This window comes from Bos indicus x Bos taurus, chromosome 7, assembly GCF_003369695.1.
Source record: "Bos indicus x Bos taurus breed Angus x Brahman F1 hybrid chromosome 7, Bos_hybrid_MaternalHap_v2.0, whole genome shotgun sequence".
NCBI lineage: Eukaryota > Metazoa > Chordata > Mammalia > Artiodactyla > Bovidae > Bos > Bos indicus x Bos taurus.
The window spans coordinates 103,806,308-103,827,370 of record NC_040082.1 but is presented as its reverse complement, the minus strand read 5'-3'; the positions used below and the strand labels follow the sequence as shown (position 1 = coordinate 103,827,370).

Sequence of the window (21,063 nt, the reverse complement as noted above, 5' to 3'; positions counted from 1 at the left end):
GAGCTCTTTCCCAGGTTGGCTCAGGGGGGGCCCAGGGCTGGGGGCGGCGGAAGCAGTGGCTGAAGCCACTTCATCCATCCTGTGCCTCCACATTGGTTCAGGACTTGGGGAGGGGTGGGGCTCTTCCTTGGTCATGTTTAACGTGAGAGGAGCCACATGGCTTGGGGCTCCCTTGCCCTCTGCTCCTGCCCCAGCATCTAGGCAGATAGCTCTGAACAGGGGGCTTCCTGCAGCCCTTCCTTCTCCTGGTTATGGGATGTTGCTGGCTTCTCGCAGCATTGAGCCCTCTGAGGGTGCCAAGGATGGTTAGCTCATGCAGGGTACCTGTCTTGGGTGATGGCGATGGTTCAACAGGCCAGGTTATCAGACTTAAAAGCAGGAAGCTGTTGCTCCCAGTGGCAGAAGGATTCACTGCAGTTCCCCAATCGTTAGTCTGTTCCCCCTTTGTGGTCTGCTCTGGTTCCCCAGCAGAATCCCCTGTGCTGTCCCTAGACTGTAGCTCATAGAAGAACCGCGCCTTCCTGCGGTCGTGCCTTCTTCTCACGGCCTCCTCTCCTGGTCCTTTCTGTTGGAAGGTGACTCTCTCCTTCCCACCTGAGTGCACCCTGCCCCTGCAGTCAGCCCCCAGGGCCTCCGCCCGCACCCTGAGGTCACTAGGTACAGGGGGTCATGAGTTCAAGGATGGCCAGCCTTCCTACACCCGTCACTAGAACCTCACAGAGGGGAAGCCGTTTAAAAACGCACCCTCCCCACTCCTGTCGCCTGCTGGCAGGGCCTTGTCTCAGGAGGACAGGCCCTCCGCCCACAGTGCCCAGTTTGGCCTCCTTGTGGATGGGACACGAGAGAAAGCACGCCCAGTGGGTGGGGTGAATTTATGACAGATTTTCTGTAAACCATGCTTCAAAGGCATTCACCCTGAAACGGGGTGGGGAGTTGAGGGGGAAGCAAGAACTGTGAAGGAATTCCCTGCGTCTGCGAGAAGCCGCTTACGCCTTAGAGGCTGTGACCCTCGAGGGATGCTGGCTGGTCTCCTGACGCAGTGGCGTTGGGCCTTCTCTATCAGAAAGACGGGAGCCATAGCAAACCTGTGCACGCAGTGACACGCTGCACGTGTGCACGCACACGCTCTCACACAGTGCCTGCACACGCCTGTGCACACACGCACACACACACCCGGCAGCTCAGCATCTGTTGGGCCTCGTGGAGGAGCTGCTCCCCTCGCTGGCTGCGGCAGGCGCCGAGCTTCGTTCTCAGGGTTTCTTGGAAACATTCATCTCAGCCTCCTCCCCTTCCCTGAACCAGCGTGGGGGTGCCTTTGAAGTCGCCCTCGGCTGGCACCTCCCCTTGTGTCTCCCTCAGTGAGTCTCCCCACCCACCACGGCTTCTGCTCTCAGTGTGCCGTGGACTTGGAAAGCAGAGCCCGCTGGAGCCGCAGCTCAGCTCCTGGGGGCTGGCTCCAGGGCTCAGGCTTTTCAGAGCCCTATCCGTGTCGGGGGAAGTCTGGGCGTGTAACCCGGGGGTCTCAGGCCGCCTCTGCTCGTCGTGGCTTTGGCCTGCTGCACCCTTGCTGAGCCACAGCTGGCCAGGTGCCCCAAGTATCCTCTTCACATCATGACCCTCAGGGTGCAAGGTCACGACTATAAGCCCACCAGATTCTGGCAAGACCCGCAAGACTGGACAGGCACCATGATGCTGTCTTATCAGAACTGGAGAGGGAAGGGAGAGGTTCACGTGGGCGCCCGAGGTCACGCAGCAAGGGTGGGCAGCAGGGCCAGCCCTACACCTGGTGACCCCCACCCCCTCCCAGGCCTCCCGCTCCCCCACGCCCCCAAGCTGTATTGAGAACCACGCCACGAGCTTTGGGTGCTCTGGACAGCAGCCAGCCTGTGTGCAGTGCTGCACCTGTGAGCGGCCACTCTGTGCCCGCATGAGGCCTAAACATCTTTCGTCTGATTCTCTTACCTAGAAGCAGTGGCTGAACAGGAAACCCCCGCGCTGTACACGTTGCTGGGTGGTAGGTACACGCTGTGTGGCGGGTGCTGTGAGAGCACTTCCAGCGGTGCTTCTGCTGTGATTCCACACTAACCTGTAACAACCGGAGACTGCCGGCTGCGTCGATGCCCCGCGAGGGCCGCCCGACCCAGCAGGCGTCGTTGAGCAGGGTGGATGTTGGTGGCGGGCATGCACTTGTCCTCTCCAGGCTACTTCCCCGATTGGGGGATTGGAGCCCAGCCGTGTGCACGGCCCTCTTCTCCCCTGTCTACGTCACAGGGAGCAAGGCCTCTTCAATTGGAGCCACCTGGCCGTGTCTGCTTATTAGCAAGACAGGTCAGCAGATGAGAGTCAGAAAATCCCGCTTGGAATGTTTGTTACGGAAGCTTCGGGCTCAGCTCTCGCTCTCTCGGCTCCTGCGATGGGAAGCAGCCAAGGGGATGTCCACGGCTGGTGGTGGTTGTCTTTGTGAGGAATCAGAGTCCAGCAGTTGGCGAGTGAGGGCTTCTTGCTGATCCAGCCCTTTCGTGCTTGGAGGGGCCACGTGGCCAGCGCGTGAACGTGCCGTGTTGTCACGGTCAAGGGCCACCGGACGTGTGGGGGTGTTGGTCCGGGGAGGGCGAGCAGGGAGGGGCTGAGGCGGGTCCCCTGCTCCCGAGGCCGGGTGGCCTTGGCGGCGGAGCCATGACCCCTTCCTTCATGGAGGTAGGTGAGCAGACAGTCCAGCCAGCCGGGTGACTGTGGCTTTTCTTACATACACAGCTTCATACCCACACTCCAGAAACCATGAGGAAGGAGCAGGCTCACCTTCACCACTCTGTATGGGAAATGGGTCTGATTGAGCACACGCCCACTCGAGGCTCACCTGGAGGGGACCCAGAGCTTCTGGAACCCCACCAGGTCTTTGTGTCTGGAGTCAGCTCCGACGTGTGAGGCCAGGAGAGGCGAGTCTGATGCTGCCTCCCTCGGGCATCTGGGTCCCCTGTCCTGCTAGCATCCCAGGAGGATGCTTGATCAGACTGGTTGCACGTTCTGGCTGCTTCCGTTTCCCGGAGGGGCTCTGGGCAAGTGTCTTAACCTTGCCGAGCCTGTTTCCCCACCTGAACTCGGGCGCACCTGTGGCCTAGCGTGTGGCCTCTCTGGTAAGTGCCTTGCACAGCTGATGAGCGTCATGACGAGTGTGGTGTGTACCCACCAACCCGGCCCTGGGATACAGGGACCAGGACTCAGGGCCCTCCTTCCCCGGGGAAAGACAGAGGCTGGGCCTGAGGCTGTCATATGCGTACAGGGAGTTCTCAAGGGATCCTTTTCCCCCATGAGTTGGCAGTTTAGCAGAAATCTTTGCAGCCGAAAAAAAATAGCGTGGGTAGTTGAACTTCAAAGAGGGCTCCAGGGTCCTCTCTGGCAAAGCTCAGCTGTCGTCACTCGTGTGGGACCAGGTGGATGTTTGGGTCTGAGTTAACTCCTGGCTTTGGGGATGCCAGCCTTATGCCCCAGAGGCTGCAGTGTTCACAGCCTGTGGGAGCTGAGTTTTGGTTGCATCTTTAAGTTTGATGAAAGATTAGCTGACATGAGATCAACACACAGCGTCAGCCTGTGGAGTCACGATGGGGATCCCACCAGCCGGGAGCCTCACCAGGGTTCTCTGGGAAAGAGTTCTGGCATCCGAGGCGCATGACTGGAGCAGCCCTCAGGCCGGCCATCTGCTCTGACCCAGGCCAGAAAGCTTTGCTCGAGAACCTTTGAGAATCACCCTCTGGGGCAGTGCATGGCGCTCTGGAGTTGGCACTGAGTTCTCTGAGCCCAGAGGTGTTTTCTAGAAAGGTCTATCAAGGTATGCAGTAACAAGCAGGTGTCTGTTTGGGTAGAGACTTGGTTTCTTCTAGGCAGATGCAAAACAGACCACTCTGGCAGCCGCCGAAACCTGTCAGTTAGAATTAGCGCTGGTACACCTCCCCCAGGTAAACAGCGGTGTGCTCTCTGCAACGGACCGGAGATCGAGATCAGTCAGAACTCACCGCCGAAGAGTTTCTAGGTAAAAGTTGTTGATTTGCAAAGGGAGAAACAGATTTTTTTTTCAAGTGCAGGAAATGGCTGTGTGGGTGTCAGTGATTGGGCCCTCGCGCCTGCGGCGACAGATAGCGGGATCCTGTGCCCTGGGCCCCACCCTTGCCACTTCCTGTAAGCGCAGCCCCACATTGCGGTTCCTGCAGCGCCTGGGTGACACCAGCTAGCGTGCCTTCACCGCTAACCAGCCAGTCACCTTTAACCTCTCCCCAGTTTAATTATTATTACAGCTAATGACCTTTTCACCTGCAGAATAAAGCCACGCACACTCTGGTGGTGTCTTTCTGCCCCCTCCCCCTTCTCAGTATCCTTCCAACCCATACCAGACAACGGGATACTATTTAATAACTAGGGTCCTGTTTGATTCAAGTGATTCTGAAAAAATAAATAAATCATCATTTCTCCCCTGGAACCCGAGTCCCCTCCCACATCTGTGACTGACCCCACGTGGTAACAGAACAGGGTCACAGAAGGTGGCATCTTTCTTCTGGCGCCTTTCTGGTGTCTTCCCGCCCCCGGGGCCGGCCCATCCGCCCGGTGGTCAGCTTGGCCGTCCCGGGAGCTGCCACCCGGGAGCCAGCTGCAGAGGAAGCCTCGGGCCCCTCCGTGGCGCCAGCCGGGGTGTGTGCCCGGCTCTGAGAGGCCAGGCAGCGTGGCGTGAAACCAGGGCGGTTAAGCAGTGCCCCTGTGGATCCCAACCCCTTGTTTATCGCGCAGGATCCACTCTGAAAATGGCTTCTCCAGTTGAGCCGTAGCGGTTAGCACCTCGGCCTTGAACTTAACTACTTGAATTCCGTTCCCACGATGATTTCAGAGAGATAATTCAGTGGGTACATGTGATAGTTCTAGAACAGGACAAATGCAGTTCATTGCCAGCTCGAATGTGGAAAAATGCGACAGTTGCCGGCCAGCCAGGGTTGGGGTGCTCCAGGGTCGGGGAGCTCCAGGGAACCTCAGGCACCCAGCCTGGTGGAGCCCTCCTTTTCCCGTGGGCTGCCCCCCGCCCCCGCCGCCTATCAGGAGCGTCCGCGCTGGGACTGGGCAGGACCCCTGACCACAGTGCTCATGAGCCGGCTCCTGGCCAAGGAAAGAAAGTCACTTTCCTCTCAGCTTCTTAAGGTGTGAAACGCCTGGAGACGAATTGTTCTCTGGGGTGAATTTCTGTTTTGCAAAGTCGGCCGAGTTTGAAAATAGAAGCGTTTGCCTGCCTTAGCCCACGCCCGCCCTCCTGCACCCAGAGTCGCGTGGTGGATTGAGTGGGAGTTCAGTGACACGCTTGTCACCTGTTGTATAGCGGGGTGAAAGTGCCCAGACCTGGGGGGCCTGGAGCAGAGGAGTCGGGGCTCAGCCTGCTGGGGTCTGGGGGGCTTTATAGCAAGGCCTTGAGGTGGGGTGCAAGAGCCTGGACTCCCCAGTCTGGCGTCTGTGTATAGGTGTGAACAGACAGCGGCTACCACCCTGGCCCTGGCACCCCCCTCGCCCACGGCAGAGGCCCTGTGTACCTCCCCCAGCCCCTTGGTTCTACCTACAGCAAGGTGGGGGGGACCCAGGGAGACGTTCCCCACGAGGTGCTGGCTTTTCTGATGGGGTGAATGTTAACCCCCAGCTCTTCACTCCTCGCATTCAAAGCACTGAGTCAACCCCGCTCCTGCCGCCACTGTCAGCTGAGAAGCAGCACGTGTGTGTGTGAGTGGGTGCTGGGGACCAGCCCTCAGGAGCGCGGGGGCGGGCGGGCCCCCCACTCCAGGCTCGCTCTCCTTTCTCGCTGCCCCCACGCTGGGAGGGCTCCCGGTGGGCTCTGCCCCCCGCCCCTGACTCCAGCGCACATGAGTGCTTTCTCACCTCTCCAGACCCGCCGCACGGCACCCTGGGGACTTTGTTAAATGTGGGCACGGCGCCTCCCTGCCCATGCCGAGGTGGCGTCCTGGCTGCACGGGCGCTGCTCTGTAGGGAGGAACCAAGGCTGGGCCACTGCGGCCCCAGGGCTCCCCCCACCTGGCTGTAGCTAGCATCTCCCTATCCCCCCAAGGCACCCCAAAAGACCCCTCAAGGGGACGTGTAAGGCCAGCACACGGCTGACTCAGCAGAGTGTTGCAGGCGCAAATCAAAAAACAAATATAATTAAAAAAAAAAACAAATTGTGAGACCTGCCAGGTTGTATTATTTTTGTTGTGAAGGCTGATTTATGGTTTGTAAACTCATTGATAAGTCACGTACCCCCTCCCCGTGTTTGCCACAGAACCAAAACAGCCCCCGCCAGGTGTCTTACGAATGTCTTTGGAGTCCTCTGTGGAAACCTCTTAAAAAGTGTTTTTCAGTCCTAAGGGAATCTGTCCTTTGAGGACCCCAGAAGTGTGGCGACACTTTCCCCTTCTCGCCTTCTCCCTCTGACCGGGCAGTGACCCCACTCCCCTTGGGCTCGCTACCTCTGACCACCCCTGGCACCTTGCAGAGGGTGAGACAAGCTCATCAGGTGTGGGGGTGCCTGGTGGATGATAGTAAATATTTGTTCAGCTTTTCTCAACAGTTCAGAACCAAACCTCATCCTGCTCCCTTCAATGCATTCAGCAAATTTGTCTTAAAATTCAGTAAATATTTTTAGTGGAAAATCTCAACGTTGTGATGGTGGGGACCTCAGATTTTATCTTGCTGGGGCTCTGCTGCTTGGCACGGCTTTGATCTGTGGGGTTTGCCTTCTCCTTGCGTGTGCTTGAGCCAGAGTGAGTGGGCTGGAGTCTGCAGGGCTCCTGGCTGGCACACCGCTTGCGTGGCCCTGTGGGTCGTGGCCCAAGAAGTTAGGTCACCTCGTCCCACCAGAGGGGGCTGGGTGTTTCTCTTGTGCGTTGCTGAAAAGCGATCTTTTTCAGCAAATAAAAAGTTTCTGAGTGATGATGGGTGTGAAAGGTGAAGCTCTGGACAGCCTGCTTTTTCTCTTCCCCCAGTTCAGCTTCTTTGCTGGGTTCAGGGGGCAGGAAGGGAGCAGCCAAGGTGACAAGGAAGGCACCTCCACAGCCATAGCTCTCCCGTAGTACGACTTTCAGAAGTCTGGCGATTGTGTGGGTGCGCCGTGTTGTGTAGGACGAGAGGCAGTTGTTGGGTGTCCTGTGTTGTGTGGGACGAGTGACAGTTGTGGGTCCCGTGTTGTGTGGGACGAGTGACAGTTGTGGGTCCCGTGTTGTGTGGGACGAGTGACAGTTGTGTGGGTCCCGTGTTGTGTGGGACGAGAGGCAGTTGTGTGGGTCCCGTGTTGTGTGGGACGAGTGACAGTTGTGGGTGCACCATGTTGTGTAGGACGAGAGGCAGTTGTGTGGGTGTCCTGTGTTGTGTGGGACGAGTGACTGTGGTGTGTGTCCCGTGTTGTGTGGGACGAGTGACAGTTGTGGGTCCCGTGTTGTGTGGGACGAGTGACAGTTGTGTGGGTCCCGTGTTGTGTGGGACTAGAGGCTGTTGTGTGGGTCCCGTGTTGCCACAAATGGCAGCTTGGGAACGTCCTGTGTTGTGGAGAGTAATAGCTCAGGTGGGGCAGCTGTCTTGACCACAGACCTTTGTTTTTTATTTTTGTGTTTGGTTGTTTTTGTATTTATCTCTCATCTACAGAGCTGCACTTTCCAACTGCAGCCCTGAACCTTATAAACAGAGCCCAGCCACTATCTGGTCGGGATGAAACACACACTCTGGCTCACGTCTGCTTTTGATTATGTTCTGTTCATCTGATTTATTGAGACCCTCCCGCAAGTCACCCAAACGTGTTAAACTCTCCTTCGAGGTAAAAATTTGCAAGCAGAAGAGCCTGCCTTCCTTCAGTGTTCACGTTTGTGAGTCGTGGGGGGGATTGTATTCCACTGTTTTCTCCCCTCCCTGCCGACTCTCCGGGCTGAGACCTTCCCGGAGAAGCCAGGAGGGGGAGGTAGGCTCAGGGCTTCACGCCCTCCAGCGCCCCCGGCCTGCCAGTCCCCGATCCTGGGTGCTGGGGGCCCTCTTGGTCTCGGAAAGTTCAGGAGCAGGAGAATTAAAAATACTGCTCCCAGGGTGGGGCCGGCCAGCAGGGTTTTTTTAACAGCACACACCGTGGTAAACCATCAGGTTCATATTGTTTTTGCTCAAGGCCGTCCTGAGTGCGGTTTCGGTGCACCGCTAGGGTAGCTGCTGAAACTGCTGCGGTTTCAAATCAGCCGTGTTCTGTCCTGTCTTCAACCTTGGTTCCCCACCCTGGTAATGAAGCCTCCTCTAAGTGCCAGGGAGTCACCAGGGGGCTCGGCAGCTTCCAGCCCCGGGCTGGGGGAGGGTCTTTATCTGATTGTCTACAGTTACATCCTCCCGTCCACTCAGGCCTCCCTGCCCTGGGCAGATGTCTAGGAATGACAGGCCAGGTGTCATCCTGGTTATTAGTTGTATACCAAAATTTAAGGCAAAAAAAAAAAAAGATTTGTGCTCTCTTCTCTGAAACACGCCCCAGACAAGCCTCTTTCCTTTACTCTCAGTGCCTGGAGCCGCAGAAAGGCGTAAAACGGGCGGCAGGTCTGCCCAGGGGCACGGAGGCAGATTGGGTTACCCTGTCACGTTTAATATGAGCACCACTTCAGAAAAAAACAATTAAGGACCTAGCAGAAGTGGTTACATAAAAGCAGGAACCAGCCCCAGAATGTATGAAAAGTGCAGCTGCTAAAAATAAACGGGGGCGCAGAGTGGGAAGTGTTGTGGACCAAGGGCAGTCAGGGCAAGGGCGTCTTTTGTAAAAGGCGTCTCTGCTCGTGAGCGTCGTGTCAGGCCAAAGCCGGGAGGCCACCAGTTTTGCACGTGTGAGGTCCGATAACTCAGCCTCTATGCCCGAGCACAAAAACAGATAACCGAGAAAAAACCGTTTCCCCCCACCACCACCACTCCAAAACAGGAGCAGTTGATGTGCCCTGGTTTCATATTAACACAGTCATGATTTCTAAATAACAACGGTTTCGGCAACCAAGCAAAAACCAGGCCCCGGGCCTTTCGTTCTTGGGTGTGAGTGCCTCCTTTCAAGATCTCCCCGATTGATCATCTCCATGCCTATTAGAAACCTCAGCTTGACATTCTTGCCGGCTGGATTCTTAACTGCCTCCCACCCTCCAACCTCTGCCCCCAAAGTGACTGAAAAAAAAAAATCCCCCAGACCAAGAGAGGAAGCTCTTCTTAAATGAAAAAAAAAAAAACAAGGCACAGAAGTGGGTGATGGTGTATTTGAATATCTGCACTGTTGGGGTCACTCTCAGGGCCTGGCTAGGGTCAGCCAACCCTGTTATGCGTGCTCAGATGTTTGCCGTGCTGGACGGCATGGGGAGGTCTGCCTGATGGAGGTACCTGTGGGAGGGAAACCACGGTAGCCAGGCTGCAGGGACCATGCCAGCTGAGGTCAGTGTGCCCATGCCTCAGGATGCCATACCCCTGGGCGCCCCAGCAGAGGTGCATGCATCGGGTTGGTTGGCAGGTGAGGCCTCGTCCCTTGGGGCCTAGGGAAGGCTGCCGGTGTCCCAGGGGACCCCGGCACAGGGTTCGCTCAGGATCCTGTCTATTCACAATCAGCCTTTGGTGACGCCACCCCTTGGGGTTTGGAAAGCGAGGCAGGGTCTGCATCTGGGTGTACGCTGCGGGGGGCTCTTCTCTCGGGGGGCACGCCTGGGCTGTGGTGCTGCTGCACTGCGGCAGGGGGAGGCCGCATGGAGGGTTTGAGGAAGCCCAACAGGTGGGGGCCAGTGCAGGGAACCCGGAAGTTCAGGGGAGGCCACCCTGCCCAGGGGCTACATATGCCCACCCACCACCCTGCTCGGGGGGCATCTGAGCAGCTCTGCACGCGGGGTTCTCAGTCTCCTTGTGGAGCTCATGGGGGACTGCCGAACTGTCCTGCCCTCTGGGTATTGGAGCCATGCCAGCCTGGCGTTGGCAGACTGATAAAACGTGATTTACAAAAGCAGACAGCCCCCTCACAGGCTGACCTCAGCTCTGGTGGCCGTGGAGAGCGGACACTCCTTTACGCCGCCCGAGTATCCTAGGGCCGCCGTACCACATACTGCAGACCGGGCAGCAGAGACAGCCGAGACAGAGCGTCTCAGAGCTGTGGAGGCCGGAAGTCTGAGATTGAGGTGGAGTCCGGGTTGGCTTCTCCTGAGGCTGCTCTGGTTGGCTTGTAGACGGCGTCCACCCCTGTGCCTTCCCACGGCCTCCCCTCTGTGCATGTGCGTGTCCTGCTCTCCTCTTTTCTCCTGAGGTCACCAGTCCTCCTGGATTAGGGCCCATTCAGAGGACCTCATTCTAACTTAATTAGCTCTGCAAAGATCCCTTGTCCCAAGACAGCCACATCCTGAGGTACCGGGGGAGAAGACCTGAGCATAATGAATTGGGGGTGGGGGACCAGTTCATCCCATCACAACCCCATTTCATGGATAAGGAAGCTGAGGCTGAGGGGGGCGGTTGCCGTGTTCCTCCCCATCTTCCAGGGGTCCACGGCCCACTGTCTCCAAGGGCTGGGCCAGGAGGGCTGAACACAGGCCTGGGGAGATGGTGGGCCCAGGCACTTAAGGCAGAGGGACTGTCTGGAGAGAAGCCCTGGGCTGGGGTCCTGGGGAGCGAGGTATGGCTCGGGCCCCTGGAGGGGTGTCAGGGGACAAGGTGGGGAAGGGTTTTGTGCGGGCTTTCTTAGTTCGTCACGGTGGAGCTTGCACGTTAGAAAGCTGTGTTCAGTAGAGCCGTCTGGGGAGCGGGGACACAGCTGTGGGCAGCCAAGCGCTCTGCCTTCTGGAGCTCATGATCTCTTGGGCAAGAGAGAAAATACACAACGAGTGACCTAATGACAGAGCAGGACGGGCTGCAGCGGTGTCTGCGCCAGAAGTGGGGAGGGCGGCCTCTGAATGTGCGGCACCCCTGCGGGGAGGGGCGCTCTGGCCTGCAGCAGTGAGCGCAGGGCACTGCACTGAGCTGGGGAAGGATGGCCGAGGCTGGGGTGGGTGCTCCCAGAGAGCTGGAGAGAGCTCAGCAGGTTCGGCGCAACTCTGAGTTAAAAGGCCACCTCGCTGAGTGCAGGGGCCCACGGGGCTGAAAGCTGAGAGAGTGAGCTGCCCAGTGGCTGTTGCAGGGCTGGTTCCCAGGGACCCAGGAGAGGCGAGGACCACTTGCCTCGGGTGGTGGTGCCACTGTGGGGACCCAGGCTCCCGGGGCTCATGCCCATCCTCCTTGCCCAGGGTGCCCCTGTGATCTGCCCGGCTTCCCGTTCATTCACGGCTCCCGGCTGTACAGCCTGGAGTTGGTGAGCTGCGGGGCAGGGCTTGCCTGATCCCTCCCACCTGTGCTGCCTGCTCACCTCCAAAGAGGGGCTCTCCTCTGCCTGTGGTGCCAGCCCAGGGGGCCCGCGCTCACCCGTCAGCTCATCCCTCGGACCAGGGAGTAGGCTGCTGTGGAAGATGGGCTTGGGGGAGGTGGCTCTTCAGCCCGGCACCCAGATCGGGTCTCCCTGTTGTCTGAAGCCCACAGGGCTGAGGTCTGGGAGGGAGAGCAAAGCCAGCAGCTAGGAGGACAGGTCAGGGAGGAGCATTTGGTGCTGGAGGGGGAGCAGCCCGAAGTCTGTGGCTCTGTCACAGATAGAAGAGGAGGGACCAGAAGTCTCGACCTGTATGGAAGGTGGGGTGTGGGCACAGCCCCCAGGACTTCACTTGAAGAAGCCAGTTGCCCTGGGGAAGAGGGGCCCTAATTCCTACTGTCTTGCGCAGTGGACTTGGCCCGTCCTTCCGGGGAAGTGTCCCCGCCCCAGCAGGTGGGGCCCACCCAGGGGTTTTGGCAGAGAGATGTTCGCCTGGCCCACTGAACCTCATGGTTGATTGTGACCTGACTTGTGGCCACCGGGAACCTCAGAGAGCCTCCCCAAGTCTGCAGCCTTCCCCCTCCCCGCCCTTCTAGGTCAGGGTGTCTCCTGTCAGAGCCTGGGGCAGGTACTCGGAAGGTCAGGCTGCAGTGGGCACGCCTCCTGACTCATAGCCCCACCTCCAGAAAGTGTGTGAAAGTGTGAGTCGCTCAGTCGTGTCCAACTCTTTGCAGCCCCATGGACTGTAGCCCCCCAGGCTCTTCTGTCCATGGGATTCTCCAGGCAAGAGTACTGGAGTGGGTTGCCATTTCCTTCTCCGGGGGATCTTCCCAATCCAGGGATCGAACCTGGGTCCCCTGCCTCGTAGGCAGTTTCTTTACCATCTGAGCCACCAGGGAACGTCTCTATAAATAGACACAGGTGGGTGAGGCTGTGCTGTTTGTGACAGTAAGAACCTGGGAAGGCCAGAGGTCAGCATGGGGGCCCCATGAGGCCACGGGCAAGGGCATAGTCCTTTGATCCAGCCTCGGGAGGTGACGGAGAGCCGGGTGCAGAGCGGCCTGTGTCTCAAGAGCCCTGTGCGAGCCTCGGGAAGTCAAGACTCTCAGCGTTTCCTTAAACACGCAGACAGAAACCAACAGCAGCTCTCGAGGGCGGGGGTGGCTCGGGGCCTCTGTGTCCCTGCCACACTGCTGGCATCACCCGCCCACCCAGAGGTCCCAGCTCAGGTGGGAGGGGGCGTGGGGATTTTCACCACCGCTTCTGGTGGGCTCCGCCCCCATCTCTTCTCTGTGGGCTCTCCTGGGGGCAGAACCACGTCTCCGGTGACTCGAGGTTCTGAGTGAAACTGATGGAGTCGGGGTGGCCTTTGTACCTTAGGGCCACCCAGCTGCTATGTCAAGTGACAAGTAAAAAGACTCGTGTATCCAGAGGGGCCTGAGGTCAAGTGGTCACAGGCCCCACATATGCCGAGCCCCGCTTGCGCCCGCAGTAGGGCATCAATCATGGACTCTGACCCCTGACCCTTCATGCCCACTTCCCAGACAGAAGCAGGCCAGCTGGGCCTGAGGCCCTGGGCCTGGTCTGGGTCTCAGAACTCAAGGGGACAGAGGCAGAAGTCCTTAGGGACCCCTGGGAACCCTGAGAAATGTGACCTTAGGAAGCAGCGTCAGAGAGTGTGGTTTTGGAGCTGGGCCTGGAGGTGGACGTGTGGGCAGGTGGCGTGGCAGAGGCCAGCAGGGTGGAAAGGCAGGTGCCCTGCGCTCAGGCGCTGCAGACAGGTCAGGCGTGACTCAGGGTCAGGGCCTGCCTCTGGACATGCAGCCTATGTCCAGGGTTCTGTATGGAACGTGGCCCTCGGCTTTTGGCTTCTTCTCGCACATTAGTTTTAAAATTGCAAGAGCAGAACATGGGCAACTCAGTTAACAGATCAGAATCATGTTAAGTGTGCCCTAGCCTGGGCTTGGACACAGAGCTGCCGAATTGACCGTCTCACCCCAGGGTACCTTAGTTACCCCCCAGGCAGCTGTTGGGCAAATGAATGGCGTCAGGCAGGAACCTGGCCTCCAAACCCAGCAGATCCTGGAGGCTCATCCCATGGGCCCCCCTTGCCAAGCAGGCCTGGAGAGGGGTCTGGTTGCTCGTGGATGGTTCTGACGTGTTGGCAGGACTCACTGGGAGAAGCCCCTTGTCCTTGGGCCACACCCCCCAAGCGTAGCCTCGCAGCCTCATTTCCCACCAATTCTAAACACCTGTCTCCCATGTCCTCGTGGAGATCTACCTTGCTGGGACCTGGGTCTCCCAGAGCCACCCTCTTGGCAAGAGCCCACAAAAGCCCAAAGCCTGCCCCCTTGGAGTCAAAGGGACAGACGCAGGAGCCGGAAATGAATTTCAACCCAGGATGAATTTAAACCCAGGATGGCCGAGTGGGTTTGTCTGGTGAGCTGCATACAGACCCTCACCACTAACATGGCTAACTCTACATCACGTCATGAAACTAATTCCCCATCTTTCCTGTTTAGTTGCAAGTAATCCTCCACCCCCCCCCCTTTTTTTTAATTGGGCTCTTACAGTCATCTTTTTCTGCTCGACCATGACTTTGTAAAAACTCAGTGTGATCGTGAATGTGTTGCCCTGCTAAAATGAATCACTTTGAAACACGCCTGCATGTGAGCTTTCTAAAGATGATGTAAATTTTAGCTGTGGTGGGTGGGGAGAGAAGGGTCATCTGAATTGGTTTTCTGAGACCTCCCACAAAATCATTAAGCCTCCGGGATAAAGGAAGAGGAAAGCGGAGACCCATGCCAATTCCCCCTGGAGTCCGTCCCACGAGCCACATTCCAGCTCTTTCCAAGTGAAGGATAGAGTTTCCCAGGGAGCTAGCACCCGGCTCCTCAGTCAGGACTCTTGTTCTGTCCCTGGTCAGTAACTTGTATTTCTTCTTCTTTTTTTTTTTCTCCTAAATTTTCCAGGTAAAAGTACACCCGTAAACCAGCTTGGTTCTGCAGACTTTACCGAACCCCCTGATCCATTCCAGCCACTTGGGGCCGACAGCAGTGACCCGTTCCAAAATAAAAAGGGGTTTGGGGACCCGTTTAGTGGAAAAGATCCATTTGCTCCCTCCTCTTCAGCTAAACCTTCTAAAGCCTCCTCTTTGGGCTTTGCAGACTTCACCTCTGTAAGTTGAGTTCTCTGCCTTCCGTGCCATCCCCTCCTCCCCCCTGCTCCGCTTGCAGCTTCCTTGGGGTTATCATTATTATTATTATTTGTCTCTTTGAAATGGCAAAGCTCCTCCTGGCCCAAGTCTCCCGGAACCTCACACCATCACCCGTGTTATTTATTCTGTACTGTTTCTTGCTGTAAGAAAAAAACGGTTTCTCAATAAAAGAAAAAGAGCACTGGTTTGGATACTCTGTGATGAGGATGCATTTTCCTTCCAGCAGGATGGCCCAGAATGCCCGTTTCTTTATGTTTCACGGTAGACTGTCTGTAGTAGTTCTGTCGCCCAGAGGCTTTTGTGTTCGTTCAGTTTTTTTTTTCGGGGGTGGGGGGGAAGCCACCACGTCAAACACTTCTGAAGTACGAAAACAAGATCGCTAAAGTTAATCTGGGTGCTGCTGTCCTAAAAAAGTGTCTGTGCGAGAGTTCTCATGGTCCCAGTTTAGGGCAGCAAGGATTCAGGCAGATCACACCAAGGGAAGGCAGTTTGATTTGTTTTAAAAACACTTTTTATCAGCTTTGGAGAAAACCGAAATGCAAACGAGAACAGCTGCTCTGAAGCCCCTTCCTTGTGCAGGGAGAAGAAAAAAAAAAACAAAACCAAAACTCAGAAAGCCGTTCAGCAGCGTGAAATGCCTTTTCAGAAGCTAACCCGGGGATTTTGAAAGCCTGGCTCCGTGTCTCAGTTTGAAAAAAAGATTCCAGGCTGTAAAAGGCTTTCATGTTAGTGTGCTTTCTGCACCTTCGTGAGTACCCAAAGATCTTGTTCTCAGAGAGCTTCAGATGTTGTTTTCCCAGAAACGGTTTCCCTGTCCGTTGCGCACCTAATATTTTTTTGAAAAGGCTTTCTTCGCTTGGTTTGACAGAGAACCTTGTTTCCTCGTTAGGTGTGAGATGTATTGTTTATAGATGCTTCAGCTCCTAGAATGTCTATCTTAAAGTGAGCACCGCCGTTCCAGTGCCCAGGGCATGCCTGACTCATGTCAGATCCAGCTCATGCACAGCTAGGCTGTGGCTTATTGACATCGCCCAAGATGCTGACACGTTCCTGGCTCTTGGCAACCTGTAGATATTTTACAACTGCAGTTGGCCCGGTTTTGTTGATAGCTAGTGCACGCTGGATATATACAAACGGTGACATTGTTAAATAAAAGCCAGAAACAAAACCCGCTTTATCTACAGTTTCTTGAATAGCACCGCTTTTATTTTTTGGTTAGAAAAAAAAAAAATGAAACACTGATGGAAAAAAATTGAGCTATTCACGTGTGACTTGGGTACTGTGTTTAGGGTAGGGGGGAAGGGTAAGTGGGTTTGAACAGCAGTTTGAAGAAATGATTGTTCTCTCTCTGAAATGCACAGTTCTATTTCTTACAGTCCCCCTCCTGCCACCCAATGGCTGGTTTTTGGAACACTTTTTTTTTTTTTTAACCCCCCAAGATTTCAAGTTATCATTTAGTTCATCATTTTTGGTCATTTCAAGCACAGTTGTTAACTTCCTATTTTAAAACACCCATGGGGTTGAGTCACCCTTAGTTCCAGGCAAGGAATTGGGTTCTGCCAGTTCTCAGGTGCAATACAGGAGACCTGGGTTTCATCCCTGGGTTGGGAAGATCCCCTGGAGGAGGACATGGCAACCCACTCTAGTATTCTTGCCTGGAGAATCCCATGGACACAGGAGCCTGGTGGGCCACAGTCCATGGGGTTGCAAAGAGCTGGACACGACTGATGGACTTGCACTCAGTCTGCAGCCCTGCTGCCTTACGTTTCAAATCGCCTTTCCCACTTCGGGCGCCCCAGTCTTCCTGGGGAAAATCAGCTGACTGGGAGGTTCAGCCCCTTGTGATCGGACAGGAAGTGGGGGAAGAAAGGACATCTAGCTGATTTGTGTTGTCCCGTCAGCCATACAGAACTGTTCCACCTCTGGGGGCTCGGAGTGTCTTTCATGTTCGTGGTGTCCAGGGATTTGGTCCATTGCCCGATGTTTTCTTTGTTCACTGGACCTGAGAGATAGGTGCCAACTGAAAGAAGGCCAAAGTTGGTTCCTCGAGTGTGTGTGTTTCAGCTTCCCGGGGGAGACGCAGAGTGGTCTCTTGACTGCTCAGCAGCCTGGCAGCGTGACTCTCAGATCAGACGTTCTAAGCGTGTGGTCAGGACACGTTGTTAACCCATGCAGAGGCAGCTTGGTCCGCGTTGGCCGTCAGGGAAGCCAGTGTCACGCATGTACCCAGTCCGCTCCCCACCCCCTTGGCGCCCCAGCGCTGCCACTCTGGAACCCTCTGATTTACAGACCCCGAGTTTCCGTCAATGGGTTTCTTGTGCTTGTAGCAGCTCACAGGAAACCTCTCTGGCGTTTCTTTTAAAACGGGCCTTCTTTGTCTCAGGCAAATGTGTTTTATTAGGAAGTCGTATTTCTAGGTGGGCCAAACAGCGCTTTCTTTCGGAAGTGTGCATTAAGAGCAAATATCGGATGGGATAAGTTGCGCTTTGCCTCGTCAGATGAGTTGGATGCGTTTTCAACAGCAGGATAAGCGAGCTAACGGGAAGCGGCGAGAAGTGTCCCCACACGTGGTGACAGCAGACGGGGCGCACACGTCCATCCCCGTGGAGGAAGGATACTGTTACTTCACGTGCAGAGGGCTCTGAACCTCAGATTTCCACGGAGAGGCCGCCAAAATCAAACCACCTGTCGGGCCCCAGTGTGTGAGGTGTCTCAAGGGGGCAGAGTGCTCCCGACCTGCCGGGTCGCCTCGGTCCCTCGCCGTCATGAGAGAAGTAGAACCTGGAGCCGGCCATTCGCCGAGCAGCCCCTGCACACGCTGGTGTTCCAGATCCGGGCCGTCGCGTGACGCACCTGACGTATCCAGGTCAGAGGACCAGAGCGTGGCCTGGGCGTGGGCCCGCCGCCAGGGCCGGGGAGGGGGTGCTCCGCTGATTCAAGACACGGAGGGAGCTACAGAGAAGCCCCTGCCTTCAGCCTGCCTCCGCCCGTGTGCCCGCTGTGAGTCTCCGCCCTGGAGCCTAAGCTCGCCTCCGACGAGTCCTCCCCGAAGGCATCTAGAACATTCCCGTCAGCACGTTTGCTTTGAACTCACAGACTCCTGGAGCGGGAGGTTCCCGGGCTGAGCAGGCCCCACTGAGGTGCGGGCCTGTTTCTCGTCGGCCCCCCCCACCCACCCGCCTGCTCCTCCGGGCTGGCGAGGGCGAGGTCCCCTGTCCACCCAGCTGCCTGTCGCCTCCCACCACTCATTCCCATCGGCATTTGTTGTTCTTTCCTTGTTTTTCTCCTGAAGAGGTGTTGGAAAATTCCCCATAGAGTACGAGGTGGGGGAGGGGAGGGCAGTTATCTGTGGCCAGTGGTGGAAAAACGAGGGGCGGGGACTGGCTTTCAGGAGTCCAAGCTGGAGACCCATCTGATCCCTGAGTGTTTTTCTGGGCCATTTCTTTAAGAAACTAGGACTCGACCTTTGTGCCTGGAGGGCGGCTCCTCTTCTTTTTGACCCTCACCTGCCCCTGCCTGACTCCCCAGACAGGTGGAGGGAGGCCTTCTGGGCTGTCCCATCTCCTCCCCCTCCTTTGGCTCCAAACCAGGCTCCCCCAAGCCAGCCCTCCCCTGCCCAGCCCCCACTGCCTGGCCTCGTCACCCCCAGACTGGCGGTCAGGTCATGAAACATGGACAAACCGCCAGTCTGATTGCCCCACTTGCTTGTCCCAGGAGTGTCCTTGGGAAAATCTTAGCTCCTTTCTGGTGCACATGGGTTCACTGTCCCAGATCCTTGGGGTTCAGCTGACTTCTCCACACAGAGGAGAGATGCCGACGCAGGCAGGCTAGGGGCCCAAACAGGCTGCAGCTCCGCTGGGGGTCAGCGGTGCTGGAGGCACCTCACCTGGAGACAGGGCACAGTGACTGGGGGCCTCGGGGGCGGGGACTCCACCAGGGGAAGAGTGTGTGACATCCGGCTTTGCTTTCCTTTGCATAGAGCTGGAAGTCCATCGCTCGAATGGTTTGAAATCACCTATCTCAGGAGAAGGAAATGGCAGCCTACTCCAGTATTCTTGCCTGGAGAATCCCATGGACTTTCTGAGCCTTGGCGGGCTACAGTCCATGGGGTCAAAAGAGTCGGACATGATTTAGCAACTAAACCACCATCTTGGGATCAAAACAGTTTCTTCCTTTGTTTTAAAATTTTTTTAAAAAGTACCTTTTGGAAAAGGACCCCCGCCCCCCTCCACCACCACCACCAAGAATGAAAAACTCCTGGACCAAAAGACAGCGTGATTGCCAAGGGCTCCTGTGAACGTTCAAGTACAAAGTGGCTCTTAGCATCTCCCAGAACCCCTGGGACCGTGGCTGAGGCAGAGCTCCCGCATCTCTGGACCTGTCGTCTCGTTTGGCCTCAAGGCCCGTGTACACGTTGGAGACTCGGAGATCTATTTGAGCATGAGGTCTCCAGCCCCAGCGCCTCTCGCCCAGGCATCACGGGCTGTCATGGAGGCCCAGGCTCGCGGGTTCGGCGTCCCATCTCCTTGGGATTCAGCTGACTCTGCTCCCAGCTGCTTCCAGATGCCTCTGCCGTCCCCCGACAGGAGGCCCAGTAGAGCTTCTCCGTCTCACCTCCCCACCCCCCGTGAAGCCGCCTCCAGGCCGGGGGAGGGTCCCCAGAAGTCTCTCAATGTCCCTAATCTGATGCCTGGCCTCCACCTGCTTCAGCTCCCAGCAGGGATGGGGCGTCTGGTTTCTCTCCGAGGTGGAGGTGGCGGTTAAGGTCAGACTCAGCCCTGCGTATCTCAGTGCATGTGACCGCCTTCCAGGCTGGGGGTCAGGACTGGGGCACGCGCGTCCCCTCTGCATCCCCAACCAAGAGGGGGCTTCTGGCTTTTCCTGGTTTTCACCCCCACACATCAGGTACCTCCCCTCAATGCATCCCAGCCTGGCGTTTCCCCACACCCCACCGATCCCCCCAAGGGAGACCTCCACATCCTCTGTGCCCCAGCCAGCTGGCAGGCAGGCACCATTTCGGGGACCGTGTAACCCACCCTCCGTTTTTCCTTTGCAGTTTGGCAATGAGGAGCAGCAGCTGGCATGGGCCAAGCGGGAGAGTGAGAAGGCGGAGCAGGAGAGGCTGGCGCGGCTGCGGCGGCAGGAGCAGGAAGACCTGGAGCTGGCCATCGCGCTCAGCAAGGCCGACATGCCTGCCGCCTAGGTGTGGCCCCGCACGCAGGTGCCCGGAGGCAGGACGGCCACGGGTCGGGCATGAGGCAGGAGAGGACGTGGAAATCCCTACGTATACACACACTCGCTCTTGGCGGTCCCCAAGTCACAGCCACTGTTACGTCAAGGACTTGCTGGTCAGAGAGCCCCAGGCGCTGGATGCCTCAGCCGGGAAGGGGAGACATGGTTCACCCTAGCAGAGCGAGGCCCGAGGAGAGGCCGAGGATCCACCTGTTCGCTGTGACACGCCCGCCTCCCTCCTGGAACCGGCAGGCAAAGCACAGGGCGAGCAGAGGACGCGCCTGTCTCCTTACCCTCCCCCGCTGCTCACACCTGGGCACACCCACCTGACGCCTCCCTGACTCCCCTCTCAGACAGACACCCCAGTGATGTATGCATTCATTGTATAAAAATTAAGTTTGAATGATTAATATAAAATATTTTAATACAAAAACAGAAGAATCCTTTTTTTTTTCACTTACCCGTTGTTTTCCTTGCATGAAGGTCCACGCGTGATGTCACAAAGGCAGACTGGCCTCGGGCAGGCGTGGAAAACCAGGTCAAACATCTCTGGTTAAATCCTAAGTGTTTGAGAGAGTTCCTTGCAGTCCACGCTGCCTGTGCAGGGAGCATGGGTTCAATCCCTAGTCGAGGACCTAAGGTCCTGCATGCTGAAGGGAAAAGAAAAAAAAAATTCTAAGTGTTTGAGCAGAGGCCACAGAAAACAGCCAGCTTGGGAAGTGTTCAGAGGTCACCCTGTACCTCCGGTTGCAGAGTGCTTCTGGAACGGTGGGCGGTGACCTCACTGCCCTGTAAGCAGGGCAGGCGGCCCTCGGTCACCATGCTGCCATTTGAAATGAGATTCCCACCATACAGTTCACTGGAGCCCCGTCCAGTCTGCACAAGGAGCAAGGCCGGCGGGGCGGGCCTCCTCAGCAGGAACCCATACTCAGAATCGGCACACAGGGAGAGACTTCCATCAGCATGCAGTCCCCAGAAACCCCTAGAACCTTCCAGAAGCATGGACATCACTGTTGGGACGACCTCTGGTGTAGCTGAGACTGTCACACATTTGCTTTCTGCTGGGCCTCTTCCATCCCCAGGGAGACAAGACGGCCCAGACAGACATCTCTCAGGTGAAGATGGTCCAAACTTGTGACTCTGAGCAGCCTGAGCACAGAGAAATGGAGTAGAGAAGCCCTGACCTTAAAACCAGGCAGGAAGGGGGCGAGACACCCTTCCAAGACTAACG

General features: G+C 56.8%; 1 protein-coding gene across 8 annotated transcripts in view; it reads left to right on the top strand.

Annotated features, from left to right (window-relative positions):
• Window positions 1–20,267, top strand: part of EPS15L1 (epidermal growth factor receptor pathway substrate 15 like 1) — a 105,850-nt gene extending 85,583 nt beyond the window's left edge. For 3 of the 8 annotated variants that reach the window (XM_027548102.1, XM_027548103.1, XM_027548100.1), the window contains 3 exons: window positions 1,967–2,014; window positions 14,356–14,561; window positions 19,657–20,265. In XM_027548102.1, coding sequence (XP_027403903.1) covers window positions 1,967–2,014; window positions 14,356–14,561; window positions 19,657–19,803 — 401 coding nt within the window. In that variant the 3' untranslated portion in view covers window positions 19,804–20,265. Of the gene's footprint in view, window positions 1–1,966; window positions 2,015–14,355; window positions 14,562–19,656 lie in introns of those variants that run through there. The other 5 variants (XM_027548106.1, XM_027548105.1, XM_027548101.1 and 2 more) reach the window with 4 other exon arrangements.
• The last annotated feature ends 796 nt before the right edge of the window (window positions 20,268–21,063 follow it).